Source organism: Aplidium turbinatum, chromosome 18 (genome assembly GCF_918807975.1).
Source record: "Aplidium turbinatum chromosome 18, kaAplTurb1.1, whole genome shotgun sequence".
Taxonomy (NCBI): Eukaryota; Metazoa; Chordata; class Ascidiacea; order Aplousobranchia; family Polyclinidae; genus Aplidium; species Aplidium turbinatum.
Genome location: NC_137489.1, coordinates 5,855,632 through 5,875,005, shown reverse-complemented (window position 1 = coordinate 5,875,005; position 19,374 = coordinate 5,855,632). Strand labels below are relative to the sequence as shown.

Genomic DNA, 19,374 nt, shown 5'->3' with positions numbered 1-19,374 from the left:
GGTTCGTTTCCGCCCTTGTGATAAACGACTCTCTGGCTCGTTTCCGCCCAAGCAAGAATCAATTCTCTAGCTGAGTGCTAGAAGGGTCACAATGACTGCAGCCAGCTGGTTTATAGGGAAAAATGTCTACCAGTCGAAACACTTCTAAAACAACACTACAAAAACATTTTAGGCTACTGGACTCCTATACATTATACAACCCTCTCGTTTCCAAATGAAAAAATGTGTAATTTTTGTATGTATCATTTGTCCCTGGCTGTTGAGTTTCCTGAATAGCTTGAGATGGAGTTATCCATAATGTTTTTAATGACGTTACCCATGAACGGACTATGTCGGTCTAATTGGGAACCTTTGTATGTGCTACACGTAGTGTTTATACTTTTTCATGAATTGATACTATTGCTGTTATCTCTCCATCCGCTGCCGCGACCTACCAGTATTGTAGCAACATTCGTATCTTCATTGATTCAAAAACCTGAGTCAAAGATAAAACAGAGCTTACAATCAGATATAAGCAACGTTAAACCGCCCTGGCAGTGGCCACAGGTCAACTTCATTGGCTTACCAGCGCATCACACAGTTCTATAATTTTGTGTTTTATTTTGAATCTGCAATTGCCTATAAACAGTCAGAAAAACGCAATCCCGAAAAAAAGTAACTGGAATATGTGCATTGTGCAATGCAGCTTCCCACATACTGTACTTGTAAGAATCAGAACTTGGAAATACAATATACCCTTGAAAGCTATTATATGATGAGTTTTAAGTTTCCCAAAGAACATTAGAACAGATAATACGGTCACTGCCGAGCCAGAGCAAACAGGTCCATTATACATTAAGTTATGTGAAAAGCAACGACACTGCCCGATGAAATATACTTACCTGTTTCAATTCGTATTTAACGCTAAATGCGCAAGAGGTGAACCGCCCCAAAGCTATTTATATGCACAGCAAAACCCAGACAGAAACCCTGCAACGATGGCCAGGTACGCTTTGGCAAATATTTGGATAAATAAAAGGTTTTTGCACAGCTTAACAAATATCACTGCAAAAAAACCAAAAACGCAATGGGACGCCAACAGAAATGCAATACGTATTTACAGTGAGACGACCGACAATAGCTTAAGCTCAGTTAGGAAAAAAAAGACTAGTCAAAGAACAACTCCACAGCCATCAACTGAAATTATATAGTTCCCGGGCAGTGCTACATAAACCGGATTTCAAAAATTTTGCCCATGCCAGGCAACGACTTGTCCTTTTGCATTGATTCGTCTTCCGACGCATCACAGATGTACAAAGGACTGATTTGTTGAACGGTAAGCAGTAGCTTCCATCTACTGCATGGGATCATTAAACACGCAAATATACATCATCGTTGAGATACCCCAAGCGACAACCTAATTATAATTTCAAGGTTTATTGTAATTTTGAGCATTTTTTTTGGTATTTTTAACAAAACTTTACAAAAACATAATACGCTAGTTAATGTTAAACGTAAGGCTTCTGCAATAAAACAGGAGGCGAAAAGTCCGTGTCAGGTCCGCTGTGGTAGCCAGAGCTAGAACGTATCAGTTGAGAGTCAAGGCTGTTCGGTGGAGAGAATAAACTTGGTGCTTTTTGTGCAGTCGACACGAACTTGGAAGACTTGGCGTAGGGCGGACTCTCGTCTTTAATTTCACCAGACTCCGGCGTCGACAACTGGGAAGGGTTGCAAAGCGACGTCGAGTTGGCGTTTTTATCGGTACCGTCCTGATCGGCGTCGTCCTCGAAAATGTCGTCAGGTAATTGCGCCGATACAGCGATCGCCGGATCGAAGCCATGGTTACGAGACGACGACGATTTGAATGGAAGCGCTTCTGTTCCATTCGATGGTCGCTTTACAGTAGCAGAAACGTTGCTGCTAGCTTGCTGAACCTGCAAACACAAGAAAGCTCGATGAGAGGGCGGCGATTTCTAAATACAATCACATAAAGCTCTATGAAGGGAGTCCGACAGTTAAAACCTTTTAAAAAGGCATTACAAATAAAAACTATCGAGGGCGTCCTAACAACAAAAATGTGTTAACATGCTAATTAATTTTTAACACAACAGCTGCACCCTCACCTGCGACAAAGCGTCGGATAAAGACTTTTGGAACACGGCTTCATCTATAGGCTCAGACGGCTTGCCAGGTCTAGAAACAAGTATATGATAGTAAATATAACGTAAGTGGACGTTATCTGTTTAAAGCAAAGTGCACAAAACAACACCGCAAAATGTCACATTGAAGAAGTTAGTCAAAGCCTCCATTTCCTTCACCAACCCATGCAAACCATAATTAATTATGTCAAGTTAAAACGTGGCTGGTGGAACATGCCAAATACCAGTGCGCCGTTGACCACCGCAAACTCACCGAGTGTGTGGCTTACTATGTTGCCGGTGCTTGCTCTCGCTTGGATGGCCGTGCTTGCGATGATCCTCTGACCTGAAGAAAAGGTCTGGCATAAGCGACCCAATACAGTCAGGGCACTATATGGCAACAACCTTCCGTAAATAGGAGGTGAAAGTCTACCTGGTTGCCAACATTGATTAACAATAGCATTGAGTGCTCAGCCTTGTGCTGACTGCCAGAGTTCTACTATTTTGAATCAAGAAATCAATAAGCAACAATTTCAACTGAGCGAAAAGACAACAAAAATTCACAAAGTCAGCCGCCACCTTGAAGAAGGCACCAAAAGAAATTGATAAAGTCTGGAGCAAAACAATAACAATAAGTGATAAGCTAACCTTCGGGAATGCTTGGCTGCTGAGTGTCCTAATATGTCTCCGTGTCCTCGTTTCCTTGACCGCACAGGGGAATGTTGGGAGTCGGATCCAGAACTGGATGCGACGATTTTGGCAACAGAGGCACTCGACCCATTCTCTCCGGAAGCCGGCTTGGGAAGCTTAATTCTCAGCATCAGACCACCACCTGGTGATTCGACGCGCGCGGTTGAAGACTTTTCAATAGAGTGATGCGCCGGTGGTTTGCTGCTGTTCTTCATCGACTGGTTCTCAGCAGCTTTTCGCCTTCTCTTTTCTTCCTCCTTTGCCTGTAACTTCATCAAGACATGCTTTTCTTCCTGGGTTTGGGCATTGCGCTTGAGGTAATGCCGCAGCTTGTCTGGGTCCTTCTTGTACATCTCAGCAATTTGCCTGCTGTCTAGTCTCTTTTCTTTTCCATGTGTTTGTCCATCACCGCGGTGGTGTCTGCGAGCAGGATCGTTGTTTCCAGTTTGCGAAGCACCAGCCGATACTGGTTGATGAGATACTGGTTTTGTGTGTGTGGAAGCCGGACCACGCTGCTGAAGCAATTTCTCAGAGTGAATCCTCCCTTCCAGGGTCTTGCTGAGAGCAAGCTCTTCAGCGGACTCAGCAGTGTTGTTACGTTTCGAGACCATTTGGCTACTGGCAGATGGTTGTTGGTGGGGTTTGGCATGGTGGTCGACGGGCCTTGATCTTTCTTGCTTAATGATTTTCTTATCTCGCGCGTGATGCTGGTCGGAAGGTTTCATCATGTTCTTCTGTGGGTGTTCATGATGATGAGGAGGAGGACGCCTGTTTTGATGAGGATCAGTCGGAGGCTTACGTTGCGGATGAGAGGATTTTGAAAATGTGTCAGGATGGTCCTTGACTTGGTGTCTTACTGTGTTGTGGTGAGGTAAAGAATGAGAAGACCGGGAAGAGGGATGTGATGGTTGAGAGGTTGGTGCGTGATTTTCCACTTTCTTAACTTGTCCTGAAATAGTTTGGTTGTTGAGTTGCGATCACCAAACAATGCTTACGAAGTTAGAAACTATACAGTTTTTAATAAGATTTCTTAGCTACGCTGCTATCCTAACCTTGTAATTGTTTATTTAATGAAAGTTCATCGCACAAACGACACAAGCAACTTACCATGTGCTGAAGGATGGTGCTGGGTTGAGTGGTGGTTAGAGGAATGCTGTGGTGGAGGTTTGGTGGCATTAGTCCGTTTGTTCATGTACTCTTCATACGACATCGAAGGCTTCTTTTCTCTAGCAAAAGATATGAACTTGAAAGCAGTTTGTAACGTTAACGCTCATTTCAACATCATACCAACGTTACTTTTTGATGCACAGAATTTAAATGATTTCGTTGTGTAACGGAAATCTGTCAAAACGCCAGTTACAGATGTGAAATGCAAAAGCGATCAGGCTAAACTTGTTATGTAGTGGGGGTGAAATGGCCACAAGGCACTTGCCTTTAGCCTTGGAATCCCACAAGCTAATGTAGGCAACACAACCTACTCTTCCACTGAACAAGAAAAAGTAGGAAATAACTAGAATGTGTTGCCACACTAAAACAGTATGGTTTCTTATCAGCAGTGAAGTTAATAACACACATGGTTCAAAAACATTGCTATCTATCCACACAAAATGTGCATGAAGCAAGAACGTACGACATCAAATTTGTTTCATCACTCATGTTAAACTAGAATAAAACTCACTTGACTGGCGGAGGCGGTTGCGTCAGCTGCTTGTCTGGTTGCGGTTGATCTGCACGTGAAAGTAAGTTAGTGTTGTTGACACACACTAAGCTGCAACATCTTTTAACAAAAACAAAAGAAATGCAATTTCGCTTGAAGACAATCGACTGGGTAACCTAAGTAATAAATAACGCAACTCAACCCTCACCTTGAACTGTTGGCTTGTGAGGTTGGATCTGTGGAGCGTTCTGGATGGTTTCATCCTTGTCGCTGCCGTCCTTGGACGAAGGCTACAAACAAAAATATTTACCATTTTAAGGACGTAATTCAAGCAACTGCTTTTCGAAATGTCAGCTTTTCAGACAATATTGACTCAAATTACATTTGAAGATGATGTTTTAACAAACGTTTGTTTCACATTGGCAACACTGTAATGGACACAACACTGCTTTGTTTACAAATGAAGCTTTAACTGCAAGTATTCTGTGCTGTTTAGTCGCTACCTTGGACAGGCTTTGTGTTGCATCGGGCTAAACATGTCTAGACTCCGTAAAGCACTTTTGCTTGCAAGACCTCAAAGAGATCTGCAGCTACACCAGGTGCTCTAAGACACACAGACTGCCTAGTCCGTTTCGGCTTTGACTAAAGCAAGAAACCCCATAAGCTGTACACCAAAAATCAAGCTGTATGACATTAAATTAAACGTAATTCAACCAATTATCATGCTAAAGTTTACACAATCTTGTGACAGTGGTTTTTACAATGGACTACATCTTACCTTCATTTAACAAGTAGCTTACACATTCATTCAACTTGCTATTATCGTATTGAAGACCCAATTGCTGTCCCAATCCAACAAAATTACCCTCAAAACCCGCGGCGCCGTTCACTTATTTGTACGGACTGGCACTAAGGTACAGGCAGCTCACAAAGTGTGAGTACCATATACATTAAAACCATACCAAGTCCTTGAAGTTACAGGCCGATAAATGGCAATGAGAGTTACTTTGGTGAGGACTTGTAACTATACCGGTGCTTTATGTTGGTATTAGTGGCTACGATGCATCAATACAAACAAAATCAAACACATCGGACGAGCCATCCCTGCACAAGTAAGATGGTAAACGCATTATTTCAATAAACATGGACCGGCATAGCAACTATGCTGGACTAACACAGCATTCAGCAACCTGCAATTATGTTGTTTCACAATCAAAAACACAACAACAAACAGTGCAAAATAGTTTTCTTTTGTACCACAACCACACAAAACAAATAGAATTTAAACTAATACAGCGTTAGATTTATTGACATTTAACTCCCACTTAATAAAAATCCTATGGAATCATTTGATTTTGTATATTTGTGGTACAATGCAACACTTCAATGTATGTAAGGCTGCTTCATCAAAGCTTTATCAGTTCAACAAATATATCATAAGACGGGATTTTGGTCAGTACAGTATAATACATAAAACTTATGAAACAATATTACAGTACTTCATTATTTAAATAAACTTGTATATTGATTGCAATTGAAATACCAGTACTACGAAAATTATGTTAAAACTGCTTTTAACTGAACACTGTATAAGTATGTTATCCATGCAGTCAGATGTTTTTTTTAATTCCAGCTCATTACCATTAAAAACTAACCAAAAAGCAACTCAATACCTACAGAACCAAACATTGCTAAAACTGTGTAGTGTGTACAAACTTAATTGAAACGGTCACTAATTCCTTAGTTGAAATACAGTAAAAGTGTTTGTAGGTCCACGTTAGTTTATATATAAACCTTAAAAAAATCGTATAATCCTTCAAACAAGGCATTTAATTCTAAACACCAGACCAGAGAAGTAATTTAGCAAAGTGACTAAATAACTTGCAATGAAGCAGCTTATAACAAATTAATATAGAAAAGAAACAGTGTCTGTGTCCTGAAATGTCGGTTCCGTAGCAATTCATTATAACCTTTTTATTTCAAGGCTACATCTATATACTTAACTTATCAATTTGTTCAATTTTCCAATACCCTTATATCACTTTCTGGTTATTTTCGGACATACTTAATGTGGTTTTGAAAATATTAATCTATATTAAAAAACAAGTATAAAGGCAATTTTCGAATTTTTTTTATTTGCATTTGTGCTGGAAATTAAAAAAAAACACCTGGCAACACTGATACTATACTTAAGATTGTTTTCAAGCCGGTGCACATGTGCAAGAAGTTGATGAGAACGCAATAAACAGACTAAAATGGATACAATGGGTTTCACTGTGAAAAATCCGTAGATACACGATATTCTAACTCCATCGATGAAGAGTGTGGCATGACGAGTGGTAGCAGTTCGAGCACGACCGGATGAAAAATTCTATTGTAGCTGATCCATTCCTTTCCTTCTGTTGCATGTCGAAAAACCAGGGTGAGGTAGCGTTGGATTGTTGATAATGTCTGCTATTATGGTTGATTATATTCAACCAGTAATTTTTTTCCATTCAAGGTGTAGATCATAGTTTCTAGTAGTGTAAAGACGCTGATGTGATTTTAGTGGATGGGCGATTGATTTTTGTTGGATCATGTTTTGTAGTCTTAAGTTACATCATATATATATTGTCAAATTCTTGAAGTCTTTTCCGTGTCCGTGTGATTAGGCATTGTCCGTGTGATTCGGCACTGACGTACATCGGTATGTCCACCAGACATTTGACCACGAGAGTACGGGAGCATCTGAACTATAGGGACTTAAAGAAAAGTGCCATCAAAGACCATAACATGAATGGTTCTTTCTGCAGATCGATAATTCTCTACTGACTCAATTAAAATTTTACGCAAAGCCAAGTATCAACTTGACACAAATATTCAGGAAGATATTCAGTTAATCAAACGCTACAACCCAAATTTAAACAAACAATTGTTTGCGGGAAGGGCGTCTATTCTCCTTAACATTTACTAGATGTACAGTATGAGGTAACTTGTGGTGCAAAATCTTTTGTAGTTACCTAATACCTAGTTGCCTTTTCCTATGCAATTTGTTTTCCGTCTGTCTGTCTTCCACATTATTTCTTTAATTGCTACGCATTTCTTGATGTTTAAGTCAGTTAGCTAGTTACCTTCAAAAAGTTGAAATTTATTGCATTTTTAAAAATATTTAAAAAATCCTGACGAGGGCTAAAGTTAAGTCGAAAACGTTCGACCGTTGAAACTATTTGTAAATATGTAAAAATATAATGTCAAAATGCTCAACCCTGTTGTATTGTTGTGTCTTGCCTGTCTTTAGTACAAGAAAGCAAACTCTCTCCCGAAACTAAACTATAACATTAACTTGAACAAGTTGACTGAGACAGAATTATACTTTGATGGAACTCCACACATGTTTCCTAATCAAGTCTGCTTTGACAGCCCCATTGAATGGTTAGTATTTCTAAGGTGATTCTACTTGTTTTTCTTATATTATTTGGTTGATTGTGCAATGCTAAGAACCATATCCAAACCACGATCCATCTTTGTATCATCTTCCGAAAAGAATTTTAGAGAAAGTCCCAAGTTCCATTACTAACGCTAAACAATAATTACGTAACCTGCTGCACTCTCATGCTTGACCGAAGACTAAAATTCCAATGTGATGGCCATTGCAAAGTTATTACTGTCACTTTTGCTTCAGAACGGTGTCTATATTAAACTGTAAAAGATATTTTCTTCTCTCTTAGTCCCTCAAATCTTAATAAAATTCTATTATCATTGCAAAATATGTTTTTAACTCTAGCTAAAACTGGCCCTTAACCTAGTAGCAGTGTGAATTCATGACCTAAATTTGATTGTGTGCAATACTACATCTCAGTCATTAAGTTTTAAGATAAAGTCTGCAAAACTTAAAACTCAAATGCAACTAAATGCCAAAAATGAGCAATGTGTAGTTGTTGCCTGTTTACATAAACCATTCTGGTGTTCAATAAAAAGGCAGATATAAAACTTTACTTAGATGGACAATGGACATACCCGGTAGTTTTTAAGCTTTCGAAGTCGTGTTGGGCAGCGGTTTAATATTTTCAAAAACTCATTGATGATATTATCAAGCAGTGACTCTGTGATACAACTGTCCATGTATGCCCAATACGGTTTGCCATCAGAGGAAAGAGGTATCTAAAAAACAAAAGAGGTATCTAAAAAACAAAACATCCTCATGAAAGTTTTGAGTCTCAAGGACAGTCATTTCAAAGTGCAGCAAAACAAAATTAATACACAAATTGCCTCGTAACAAAACTATGCATGAGATTGGATCACAGCCAAACCAGAACACCTAAAATTAAGTTAAAATATTAATGTAGTGGGGGTGAAATGGCCACAAGGCACTTGCCTTTAGCCTTGGAATCCCACAAGCTAATGTAGGCAACACCAGCTACTCTTCCACTGAACAAGAAAAAGTAGGAAATAATCGAATTGTGTTGCCATCAATGATATAATAGTTACACACACTACAACTCACCTCATAGTTTGACCATTTGCATGACAGATGAATGCACATTGCGGCCACAACAGTAGGCTTGTAAAGAAGGCAAAACGTTGTCAAATGCAAGCTGCAACAAAGAAACACCTTCATCAATTATTTATACAAATAGGTAGGCCTAAACCAGCTAGCAAAAGTTACTATATTTACATCGTTTTAACGTCTACTCCAGACATGTTGAAGAAATGTAACAGCAACTTTTCGCTAGCTGGGATGACGATTCAGTCATTGCAGTGCAACAAATTAAATACAGGTACTGCTTTGAGCGTTTTATAGCAAGCAGAAAAATATTAAGGTTAATAGCCTTTCTCTTACCATTGGTCAGCAAGGAGCATTAATAATAATATGCTATGATAGAGTACCATACTTCTGTTCGTGTGCATAATATATGTATTCTAATGCAAAATAATCTAATCATGATATTCTTAACGTGCATAGGACTGTGCTGGCACTGTTAATCAGCTTTGCAAAACGTTGAAAGCAACTCATATCTGCAAACTGCAATAGATATATACCATCACCGATTTCACCGACTGGGTAAAACGCAATAAGTCACATAATTGCAATAATTCGCCACCTTTTCTTTAGAATCATGATTACTGCAAGCAATCTGCACATGTAAAAGAGCACCAAATACATTACATCATACTTATTATGACACTAAATAAGTTTGTATTACCTGTTTGTTGCCATGAAGTAAGCCATCTGTGACAAATCTCGACTTGCTGTAAACCAACAACAAAGGTGTCAGAACTCAAAAACACTTATAATAGGTAATTTAGATTCAACAACTTTGATAATAAATTAAAGCCAAGAAAAAAACAAAAAAATTGTAAACCAAAATTTTTTTCTACAACTTATGTTTCAACCTGTGTCGTAGTCTATTATACATACAGATAAGGGAACGTTCAAATATTACGTAACGCCTTCGAGGGGGAGGGGGGGGTTTATGCAAAGCGTTACGTTAGCGTCACATCGGGGGGGGAGGGGGTTCAAGCAAAACGTTACGTAACGCTTTCGAGTACGGAATGGTAGTTTTTGTGCTGAATTCGTATTGAAAAAGCGTTACATGGGGGAGAGGGATTGAAAAAAGCGTTACGTTGGCGCTACATGGGGGAGGGGGGGTCAAAAATTCGGAAAAAAAGCGTTACGTAATATTTGAACGTTCCCTAAAAGAACCACAAATATTTTAATATCAAAATTTAACGTAGTAGTTATTTTCTGTTTTGTATTGTTTAAAAAATATTCAGCTAGTAAAATTTCTTTCAATTCCGTATCAATGTCATTTTATTTCCAAAGTAAAAGCAGCTTACCCTTGACAAGTTGAGTGCATTTCACAACATGCGTATGGGGATGATCCACAGATATGTCAAAACCTGCATAACAAAAAAAGTTCTTACTGAAATCGGAAAATACATTTGACATATTTTCTTAGCAGTGGTTTTTCAACCAGTTCATTGGGGAGTTGTCACTCACAGCTATACTGGCTAATCTTTAAAAAATGCAGTTACTTCTGTTACGACTTGCAAGTCACAAAAAAAATTAAATATGGTTAAGTTTTTGAACTGACTATGGTTAAGTTTTTGAACTGACTTGGAGTCGAAAATTACCATGTATTTTCATGAACCAGAAAAACTTATCATTTTCACTTTCAGCAAAGCTGATCACAAAAACAAATTTTGCACAGTAGAACTACTGCAGTGGTCCACACTCCACATCTACCTTGGCCTTTTTGAGTTTAATTATTAAACATCAACCGAAAAGATTGAAGGTTATGTAAACTTGTATATTCTGTTAAAATTATAAACTCAGAGCAATAACAAAAACATACAACAACGAGCAATCGAACATACCTAATGTTTGCAATAAGATGAGTTCATTTTGAACCAATTCTTGGGCTTGTTTCAAATAAGCATCACCATGGGTATCCATATGAGGTTTGTCAGGGTGCAGACAGAGATGGCAAATCTGAACAACAAGGAAACAGGCTAGGCTAGAAAGAATAATGGTAAATGAGTTTCAAGAAATGCTTTCACTTGGAGTGATACACTCACAAAAATCCTTGAGTTTGTTAACATTGCCAGCAAATAGCCTTTTCTACATTGAACTGCAGATTGTGAATACATGCGCTGTATTCAAGTTTACACCCAGTGGTTGAACATTTAAATATATATAAATAAATGAAAAACCCTATCTTCACGTTTCCCTTGAGGCATGCCAGTAAAGCGTCAATGTAAAAAATAACAACTTTTGCTTTTGAAATCAGCAAAAATCAACATACATTATTAAGTTTTAGTGGAATACAGCGTAGATACCTTTAAAACATGCTCCAACTTTTTAGGTTGTTCTTCAACTTTAGCTGCAACAAATAGCGCTGTAGGGGCAATGGCCTGAATACAAAGACATCAGTGATAAAAACTAAATTTAATCATTAAATTAAATAAACCATACAACACACATATTTTACAAAACAGCAACACTGTTTTCAAATACTACCATGTTTGGTAGCCTATCGCAAAAACCTCAAAGCAGGATTTAAGATCTATAAATATTGTTTGCAGATGTTTTCATAACTTTTCACAAGAAACGTGTTTCTTAAGATGAAATTTTCTTGCTAAATAAATTCATTAACAGTCAATTTCGTATTGTGTTTGATGCTTACTAGTTGTTACATTGCAAGTTAAAACACATGAAAACATGTTTTTCAAAATTAGATAATTATACTTACATAACGAGAAAACACAGTGAAAGAATGAAAAACATAAAAGCGATGCATATACACAATTGCTGTGTTGATGGTCAGCTGATTCCTGAAAGAAAATGTGATTATGTCAAACAACTGAAATCCATGATATAATATTTATAACAAAACCATAAATCAATAGTTGATGACAGGTTGCACATCACTCTTCACAGAGTGTGCTTGCATCAAAATAATAAATATAATACAGTAGAACTCGGTTAATCCGGATCTTCGGATAAAAATGGAAGTACAATGATTTGTAATCTTTTTCTTGAGAAACAGCTTTGGATTATCCGGATTATTTAATCCGGATCTTCGCCTATTCCGGACAAAAGTTGCGCTTTCTCTATCACTTTATCCGGATTTGCCCGACAGTTTTGCCATTTTATGCTAAAACGTAACGCGGCTTTTTGCGAGAAATTTCTTATCTATTGTTCCGTTAATGTGACGTAATAAATTCTTAATTTCGATTGTTACTTCACAGCCGCACATTCGTCTTGAATGCTGCAATCTACAGTACATTGCAGTCATTCATAACAGCTGTTAGACACTTTCTAAGCCGAAAAAGCGTAGTCGTCAGGACAGGACCCTGGCAAAAATTACGGTTTTCTTCCGTTCATGAACAGAATTCCCTCCTAACGCAAATTCGTGCGCAAATGCCCAAACTCGTACTGTAACTTGAAAAGATGTCGGTGGAATTTTCGGTCGTAATGTCAGTGACATTTTTCCAATCGAAGACTTTGTTTGGCCGTGATTTTTTGTAACTTTTCAAAAGAAACTCGTCTTCGGTAACTGTTTTTAAAAGTTTTGAGTGACTACAGATTATTCCGACACGCATGTCTGAAGATGTAACTTTTGCCAGTGTGTTCTTGCATTAGACGCAGAGTCTATGCATTCATTTTAGGGTCTGCTACTATTCGGTGAGTCCGATTCGGTGAGTCTGATTCGGTGAGTTCCTAACCTCTAACCCTAAAACGGCAATGATAATTAGGCTACAGTACATGATAATTAAAAAAAAAATCCCCCGTTAAGGGATCAGACTCACCGAATCGGACTCACCGAAACGGGCCATTCCGTTTATTTTACATGCATTTCAAAAGAACTCTATCACTGGGTCGCTAATGTGGTAATCGCGCGTCTCGGAATTGGCAGATGACCACACTAATGCGTTCAATTTCGGTGATTTTTACCGATAGCCCACCCTTCTACAGGGTGTAAACGCCAAGTGTAGACAAACAAAAATTACAAAAACAACAATTGTCAACAACTAGGCTAAACTGCGCAATTACTCACAGCAAGCAGGCATATGTCTGCTGGTTACCGAACAAGTTTTACAGATATACCGGTACCTAAGTTATTTTTTGATCATTAAAAGTATGAAATACCACCATGTTATAGGCCTGTTATATGCATGTTATGTTATAGACCATGTTATAGGCATGTTATAGGCCTACACAAGTGGAAAGATGATAAAAGATTTGGAAAACATGCATGACTACTTATTGAAACGATAAAAACACATCACAAAATATGTACAAAGTCAGAGCATTTTTACCAATAGGCTAAACATAGAATAAAATAAGTCAGAACTTACACAGACAGACGCTGGCCCATATCTTGAATAAGATTTGCAGCTTGTTGGCGATAGCTTAATTCTTTATCAGCATCAATTTTGTCTTTTCGACTTGGAGTAGCTTCTAAATCTTCTTTGGAATATATCCATCGTGTCTCTTTGTTTAACGCCATTACTCAATCGCAGTTAAACACCGGAATGCCGCTTACGGTACAAACAAGAAAGACTCACATCGCGCATGCGCAGATCAAACGAAAGCACGGGACAATGACGTCATTGAATTTCAAGCACGTTATTTTCGCACAAAGAAATGTTCCGCATCACTGCGGAGAATTAAACATTTTTTATCGATTCAATTTCACCGCTGCCTGGAAAGAATCAGGTGTATTACATTTGTATAATTTTACTCACTTACTTTTACAGCAAAACATGCTTTGTGAGAGAATTGAAGTTTTGAGTGTGATGGGTTAATGTTTTGTCTAAATTTTATCATCATTTTTACAAGAAAAAGGCTACCATGCTTAAATTGTTCGGCAAAAAAAAAGAAAATAAAGCTTGTGAATTTGACGTCAACCACTGACAACAATTTTACCTGTTTTATGTTTCAGTCCCTTAAATTTTAACCTAAAAGTTCCACGCCACCCAGAGAACAAACGTATTACGTTGACGCAAATAGAACGATGTAATGGATTGAAAACACATTCCATAAACCGCAACTGAAGTAGTGCATGCTTCGTTACTTTTTTCGACAAAAGTTGTCCTCCCATAAAAAAAACAAATGTAAACATTGACATGATACAAAATTATATTTAACTATATTACAAAGCACACATTTTTTGTCAGTTGATCTAGTTTAACTTACCAATAGCTGAAAAAAATTGTAAAAACAACGTTAAATTTCATCTCCATGCTTCCATAATCAAACTTTAATATCACTTTAACTCCGATTAGGACGTCACCCCCACCCACCACACAACATTTGCTTGCCAGCATCAAACCACCGCAAGCTGGCTGCTTGGCCAGCGACTTTTGTGAGTTGCAGTTTTCAACTCTACTGAGAGTTACGATTTTGCGAGTTGGCGTCTCTCTTTTGCTTTTTTTCTTTTTTCAGCTTTGACATGTCACGTGACAAAAGACGATCCTCAGCAGATTTTATAAAAAGCTATGGTCTTCATTGGATTCAAGCAACTTTTGTTGTTAAAAATTCGTAAAATGATGAATAACAACAAGGCGGAAACAAATCCAGAGAAAAGAAAAAAAAATAAGTGATTTCAACTAAAACGTGAGGGTAACGGCGAGCAAAGGTGTTGTGACCGTGGGACCATGCTTAATTTTAAGCTGACTGTTCTGTTTCGGTATCAAACACGTTATAATGTTCACGTTTTATCTCGTCTCCTTTTTTCTAGACCTTTGCTATGTTTAGCATTATATATTGTTTTTCTTTGTGGTAATCAGAAATAAAAACAAACGGAATTATATAGCCTATTGAAGTAAAAGTTATATGTTGAAAAATGTAACTTCTGTCAGCTAGTTATTATTTTTCCTAAAGGAACGGTTAGGCCTAAATGTGGTTAAAGGAATGCGACTGTGGCTATACCTTGTTTGAAAAGAAAATGTAAATCTCAACTTAGATTCAAAACTTTAGTGTTACCGGTACTCTATCATCAGTAACGAATCCAGGGTGGCATGCACTTGCCCCTCAAATCGAGAAGTATCAAATAACATGTGATTTTTGTTCCTTTATGCAAACTTTTTCGCTTGCTTTGCTCGTTTAAGCCCATTTTGCTAATCGGCTGCATTGGCCAGTAGGACACGTATAGGCACGCAAATTTTCACCAGTGGAAATTCTTACGTGCCTCCCAAAAGCTAACAAAATATCAGGGATATCTATAACTACGGGATTGGAAACTCTATCCAGTGCTATACATCAGTAGGGTCATCACATTACTACGATTGCAGAGAGATTAACAAAACAAAATACCGACTAAAAGATACACAAAATTTGATTTTACAATAATAATACAAAATGTACACTTACATTAAAACTTAATTGATTATAAAAGTACATTTACGCTGCTAGAAAAAAAAACGATGAATCCAAAAAATGAATGAATGCAACGAGTCCAAAAACCGCCTACTGTTGTTCTTTAGCATTTTGCGTGCTGCAAATCGGATCAGAAGTAAATGAGGAGTGTTCAGCAATCAGTGAAATATGCTGTTGTATCATCAACTTGTTCACAGACCAATCTAGTACGAAACTAATCCGTTTACGATGTCATCAGAACTAAAACCAATAGTCATTCTGGAAATTTTTTAAGCAGCAAACAAAGTACAACATGACTGCACTAATGGAATACAAACAAATAAACAAACCAGGCAAGCGTAGACCTTACAATTTACAGCAGGTGAATTGATTGTTACACTTTTGGTTGTTCGTTTAGCCTAATACTTGCTGCCCTTTGAGGTCAATTTATGTGATTACTTATCACAGCAGCGCACAAAGAAAAGTGACCCTACTGGTGTATAAAATGGTTTTCAGTTCCACAGAGTTTCCAAATCCCTGCAAAATATATATGTGATAATGGGGTCTACTTATATTTTATAATAAACAGTAAACCTATTGCTTTTTCAACGAGTTGACCATTGAATTGACTTTATTTCAGTAATTATAGAGGTAGGCCATGAGGTGAAATGTGCTTTGCACAGTGGTGCCGAAGTTAGCTGAGGATTGGGGGGAATAAATTGAAATTTTATCAAATTTTAGACGATTTTGAACATTGAGGGAGGGGGGGGTGCATACTTTTATACACAATTTCGGTGGTAGGCTACTGGTATTAATTTAAATGAACAACCACTGGACCTCGGTAAATTAGCTGCTAACAGCATAATATACTGTACAGACAATAAATCATGGAGATAAAAGCTCTACCAGTGCTCTTGTGAATGACTGCTGCAAGATTAAGAAACAAGCAAAGAAAAATTGTTAGGCCTACCTCCACCCCGCAGTGGGATTCGAACCTATGACCTCCCAATGAATACTTAGTTTTTCCAAAAAAAACAGAAGTTATATTTTTCTTCTTGCCTTCTTCTTGACTAGAATCACCAGGCTACACTTAGTGCACTATAGGACAAAGTCACTAGTCAGGAGACTGAAAACAATCGAAACTATACAGAAGAACATCTGTAAATTTATGACAAAAATACTAACTTTCAAACACATCACAAGAACTTGCTACAACCGAACATATTGCGTCTTACGCCAGTGCGCAGTGAAAACTCATTAGCACTGTCATTTATGCTGATGTCACTAAGAATATTTTGGTGAATGTTGCAAACAATGCTAGTACGGTATGCAACCTTTCCTGTCCCAAAGTATTTCTCAGCCAGGTTTTCAATCTACGAAGATTGGAAAACGACCTCTCACAAGCAGCAGAGGTTAGGTTACAGGGCAAATTAAGAGGATCTTAATCAGCTGGAGTATTTGAGACCAAACGAGAGGTTTTTCCAACTCGGACAATGCCTGGTAAGCTCTTTTAGCATCGTAGCTACAGAGATTTTGCTCATGTTGCTTTGCTGAATGAATCAACTTGATAACTCATCGATTGTCCATTCAGCTCTGAATAATTTTTGACCATTTCAGGAACTAAGCCAGTCTTGAAAATTCCTGCAAGTTCTTTATACTTTGCCGAATCGGAATTCAGGTTACTTTCAAACCGTTCGGTCAGTTCAGAGATAACTCTGTCCATGAACTGATTCTAAACTATTTTATAATGCAGTTGAGTGTCTGCAGTAGCTGCCATCAGTGGCGTAGCCAGAAAAATTTTTTGGGGGGGGCCAAATATTTGATGAATTGAAGAAAACGACAAAATGTTTGATTTCAGACATCGCCACCTGATGTGCAGTGGCGCATCCTGGTCGGTTAAGCAAGGGAAGCAATAAAGCTGGTGGGGTTTAGAGCGTGCCGAAAGCACGCGTATTCTAGGGGGGTCCGGGGGTGCTCCCCCGGAAAATTTTTGCAAAATTACACTTTAATAATGGATTATAACGCTTTCTGGAAACACTTTTAGGGTAATATTTGTATGAAACTTATTAGCAGATAAACAGCTATTAACTTATTAAAGGTAGCTCTTATCTACAAACAAACGGGCAAAAACTGCGGCTAAAATTAGAGAACACAAAAAACTCAGCTACACAAAAACCCTACAGAGTAAGCGATTCTGAAATTGCTTCCACAGATTAGTTAAAAGAAGCGTAAATCGCGTAAACTTTGCGCGATTTACGATTTGCAAAATTTATTGGTGTCTTTCTGTGTGTCTAAAACAAGTCCTGGGGGGTGTAAATAGCCAAATGTCTTGGAAAATAATATAAATTTATACAAATTATATTATATTTTCAACAAAAGGTTCAACTTCGGAATCCAAACTTTGAAAATTTGGGGGGGCCATGGCCCCGTTCGCCCCCCCCTGGCTACGCCTATGGCTGCCATCGAGCCTCCACCCAATCTTTCAGGGACTCTTCTTTGCCGTGGTGCTTGCAAAGTCGTGATAAAATTAGCAGCAAATTTTTCCGGAAGTGAAACTGCATTTTTGCAATTGTTCTCAAACTCCAAATCACGATGTTTCTCTCGAGTGATTTTCAAGGTCTGAAACAACTCTTCACAAGAGTCAATGTCAAGCTGTTCTCCTTGCAACGTGATAGTAAATTGCTCTATAAGTGCTAAAGGCTTCAAAATCAGCACAAGTCCCAAATATGTTTCTGCAGTTGGTTTATTACTGCAGTGTGCAGTGCCGTGGCCAGTGACCTGGTCCAACTCGTCCTTAATAGCCTATCTTCAATGAAGGTCCTTCATTGTCTAGCGTCAAATCCAAGACAATTTAGAATTGTGATCAAACATCCATAAAAGAAAAACAACAGCAATTCGAGGTGCTTGCAAACAATTAAATCGAAGTACAACTTCATAACAAATAATTTTTTTCTGAATTATTGGGGGGATGCTGCCAAAATATTGGGGGGGATATATCCCCTCGACTTCGGCACCACTGGCTTTGCAGCCTATTGCTCACTAAGTTTCGAAACAACGCATAGATTGACTTTCGAAATTTTAATGAAAGACTAGCACCACAGTAGCCTACTATATGTAGGCTCCAAGGCTTCAACCAATAAAATTATTGAAATCCTTCTGTGACCGTGAAAGAAAATTTGCTTGAAACATGACTTTAGTTTTGTAAGAGACCTAAACATTTCCATTTTTGCCAAAATTACCCATTTTTGACCTGTTTAGTCATGATCCTGACAATGAAAGTCTTTATTTCAACTGAAAACACTTTAATCCAATACCTTACTGATAGACTAGCTCACAATTAAAAATCAACTTTTGGATATTTGACATCACTTTGAGAAATGTGGAGGGAATAAGATTAAGAAGCAGCACGTAGCGCCACTAGTGGTGAAAAGGCATTTTGCTTATTTCAAGCAATTATCTTTTTCAACTCACACATCTTTTGAAATTTCTCAATGGGTCTAGTACTCTAGTCTGACAGAAGACAACCTCAGATTTATTTTGACGATGACGCCAAAGTGACGTCATTTTGAAATTTAAAACTTATTTATTAAAGAGCCCATTTAAAGAGCAAAAGATTAGCTCATTATTCTGTAAGACAATTCCAGGAAGGAAGACCGACCGGGGCCTAGTACAAGTTCAAGTGGACTCTTAAATAAATGAGTTTTAAATTTCAAAGTGATGTCATCATGACTTTCATGACGTTGGAAATTTTGATGCAAACTTGCAGAATCCAGTGGATTCAAAGTGAAATGGTTAAAAATGTCTGAAATGACAAAAATCTGGCAACCCTACAAAATCTGGCAACATTGAAGTCGGAGTCGGCCAGCTATGAACTGAAAAGTCGCAGTCATAAATTGTTCGCCCGACTCCACAGCCCTGGTTTTAATGCAAGATTGAAGCAGTGGTATGCAGTTCTTACACTTGTAACTAGTCAACAAGTGGCTCTCCTGCTGATTTCAGTAGGCTACTGCTTTTCAGTTATCAACTCGTCTTCATGTAGCTTGGTACATTTCAGGCATGTTTGCAGC

The 19,374-nt window shown here is 38.0% G+C and overlaps 1 protein-coding gene across 1 annotated transcript; it reads right to left on the bottom strand.

Annotated features, from left to right (window-relative positions):
* Positions 1-362: 362 nt before the first annotated feature.
* LOC145787149 (uncharacterized) lies at positions 363-13,883 on the bottom strand. The gene is made up of 15 exons (XM_082598879.1): positions 13,306-13,883; positions 11,697-11,778; positions 11,284-11,358; positions 10,822-10,936; positions 10,282-10,344; positions 9,648-9,693; positions 8,948-9,038; positions 8,461-8,604; positions 4,673-4,754; positions 4,486-4,534; positions 3,915-4,033; positions 2,766-3,756; positions 2,392-2,463; positions 2,103-2,172; positions 363-1,913 (listed from the first exon to the last, which is right to left on the bottom strand). Exons 1-15 carry the CDS (start codon positions 13,455-13,457, stop codon positions 1,488-1,490), a joined length of 2,577 nt encoding a protein of 858 aa, XP_082455005.1. The 5' UTR covers positions 13,458-13,883; the 3' UTR covers positions 363-1,487.
* Between the last annotated feature and the right edge of the window lie 5,491 nt (positions 13,884-19,374).

What these genes read in the sequence shown, in the direction of transcription:
- LOC145787149 (XM_082598879.1), bottom strand. Translation starts at nt 13,457, where the DNA reads ATGGCGTTAAACAAAGAGACACGATGGATATATTCCAAAGAAGATTTA. An exon ending in AGTTGGAGCATGTTTTAAAG is followed by an intron (nt 10,937 to 11,283) that starts GTATCTACGCTG and finishes CTTGTTGTTCAG; the next exon opens with ATTTGCCATCTCTGTCTGCA. An exon ending in ATGCACTCAACTTGTCAAGG is followed by an intron (nt 9,694 to 10,281) that starts GTAAGCTGCTTT and finishes GTTGGTTTACAG; the next exon opens with CAAGTCGAGATTTGTCACAG.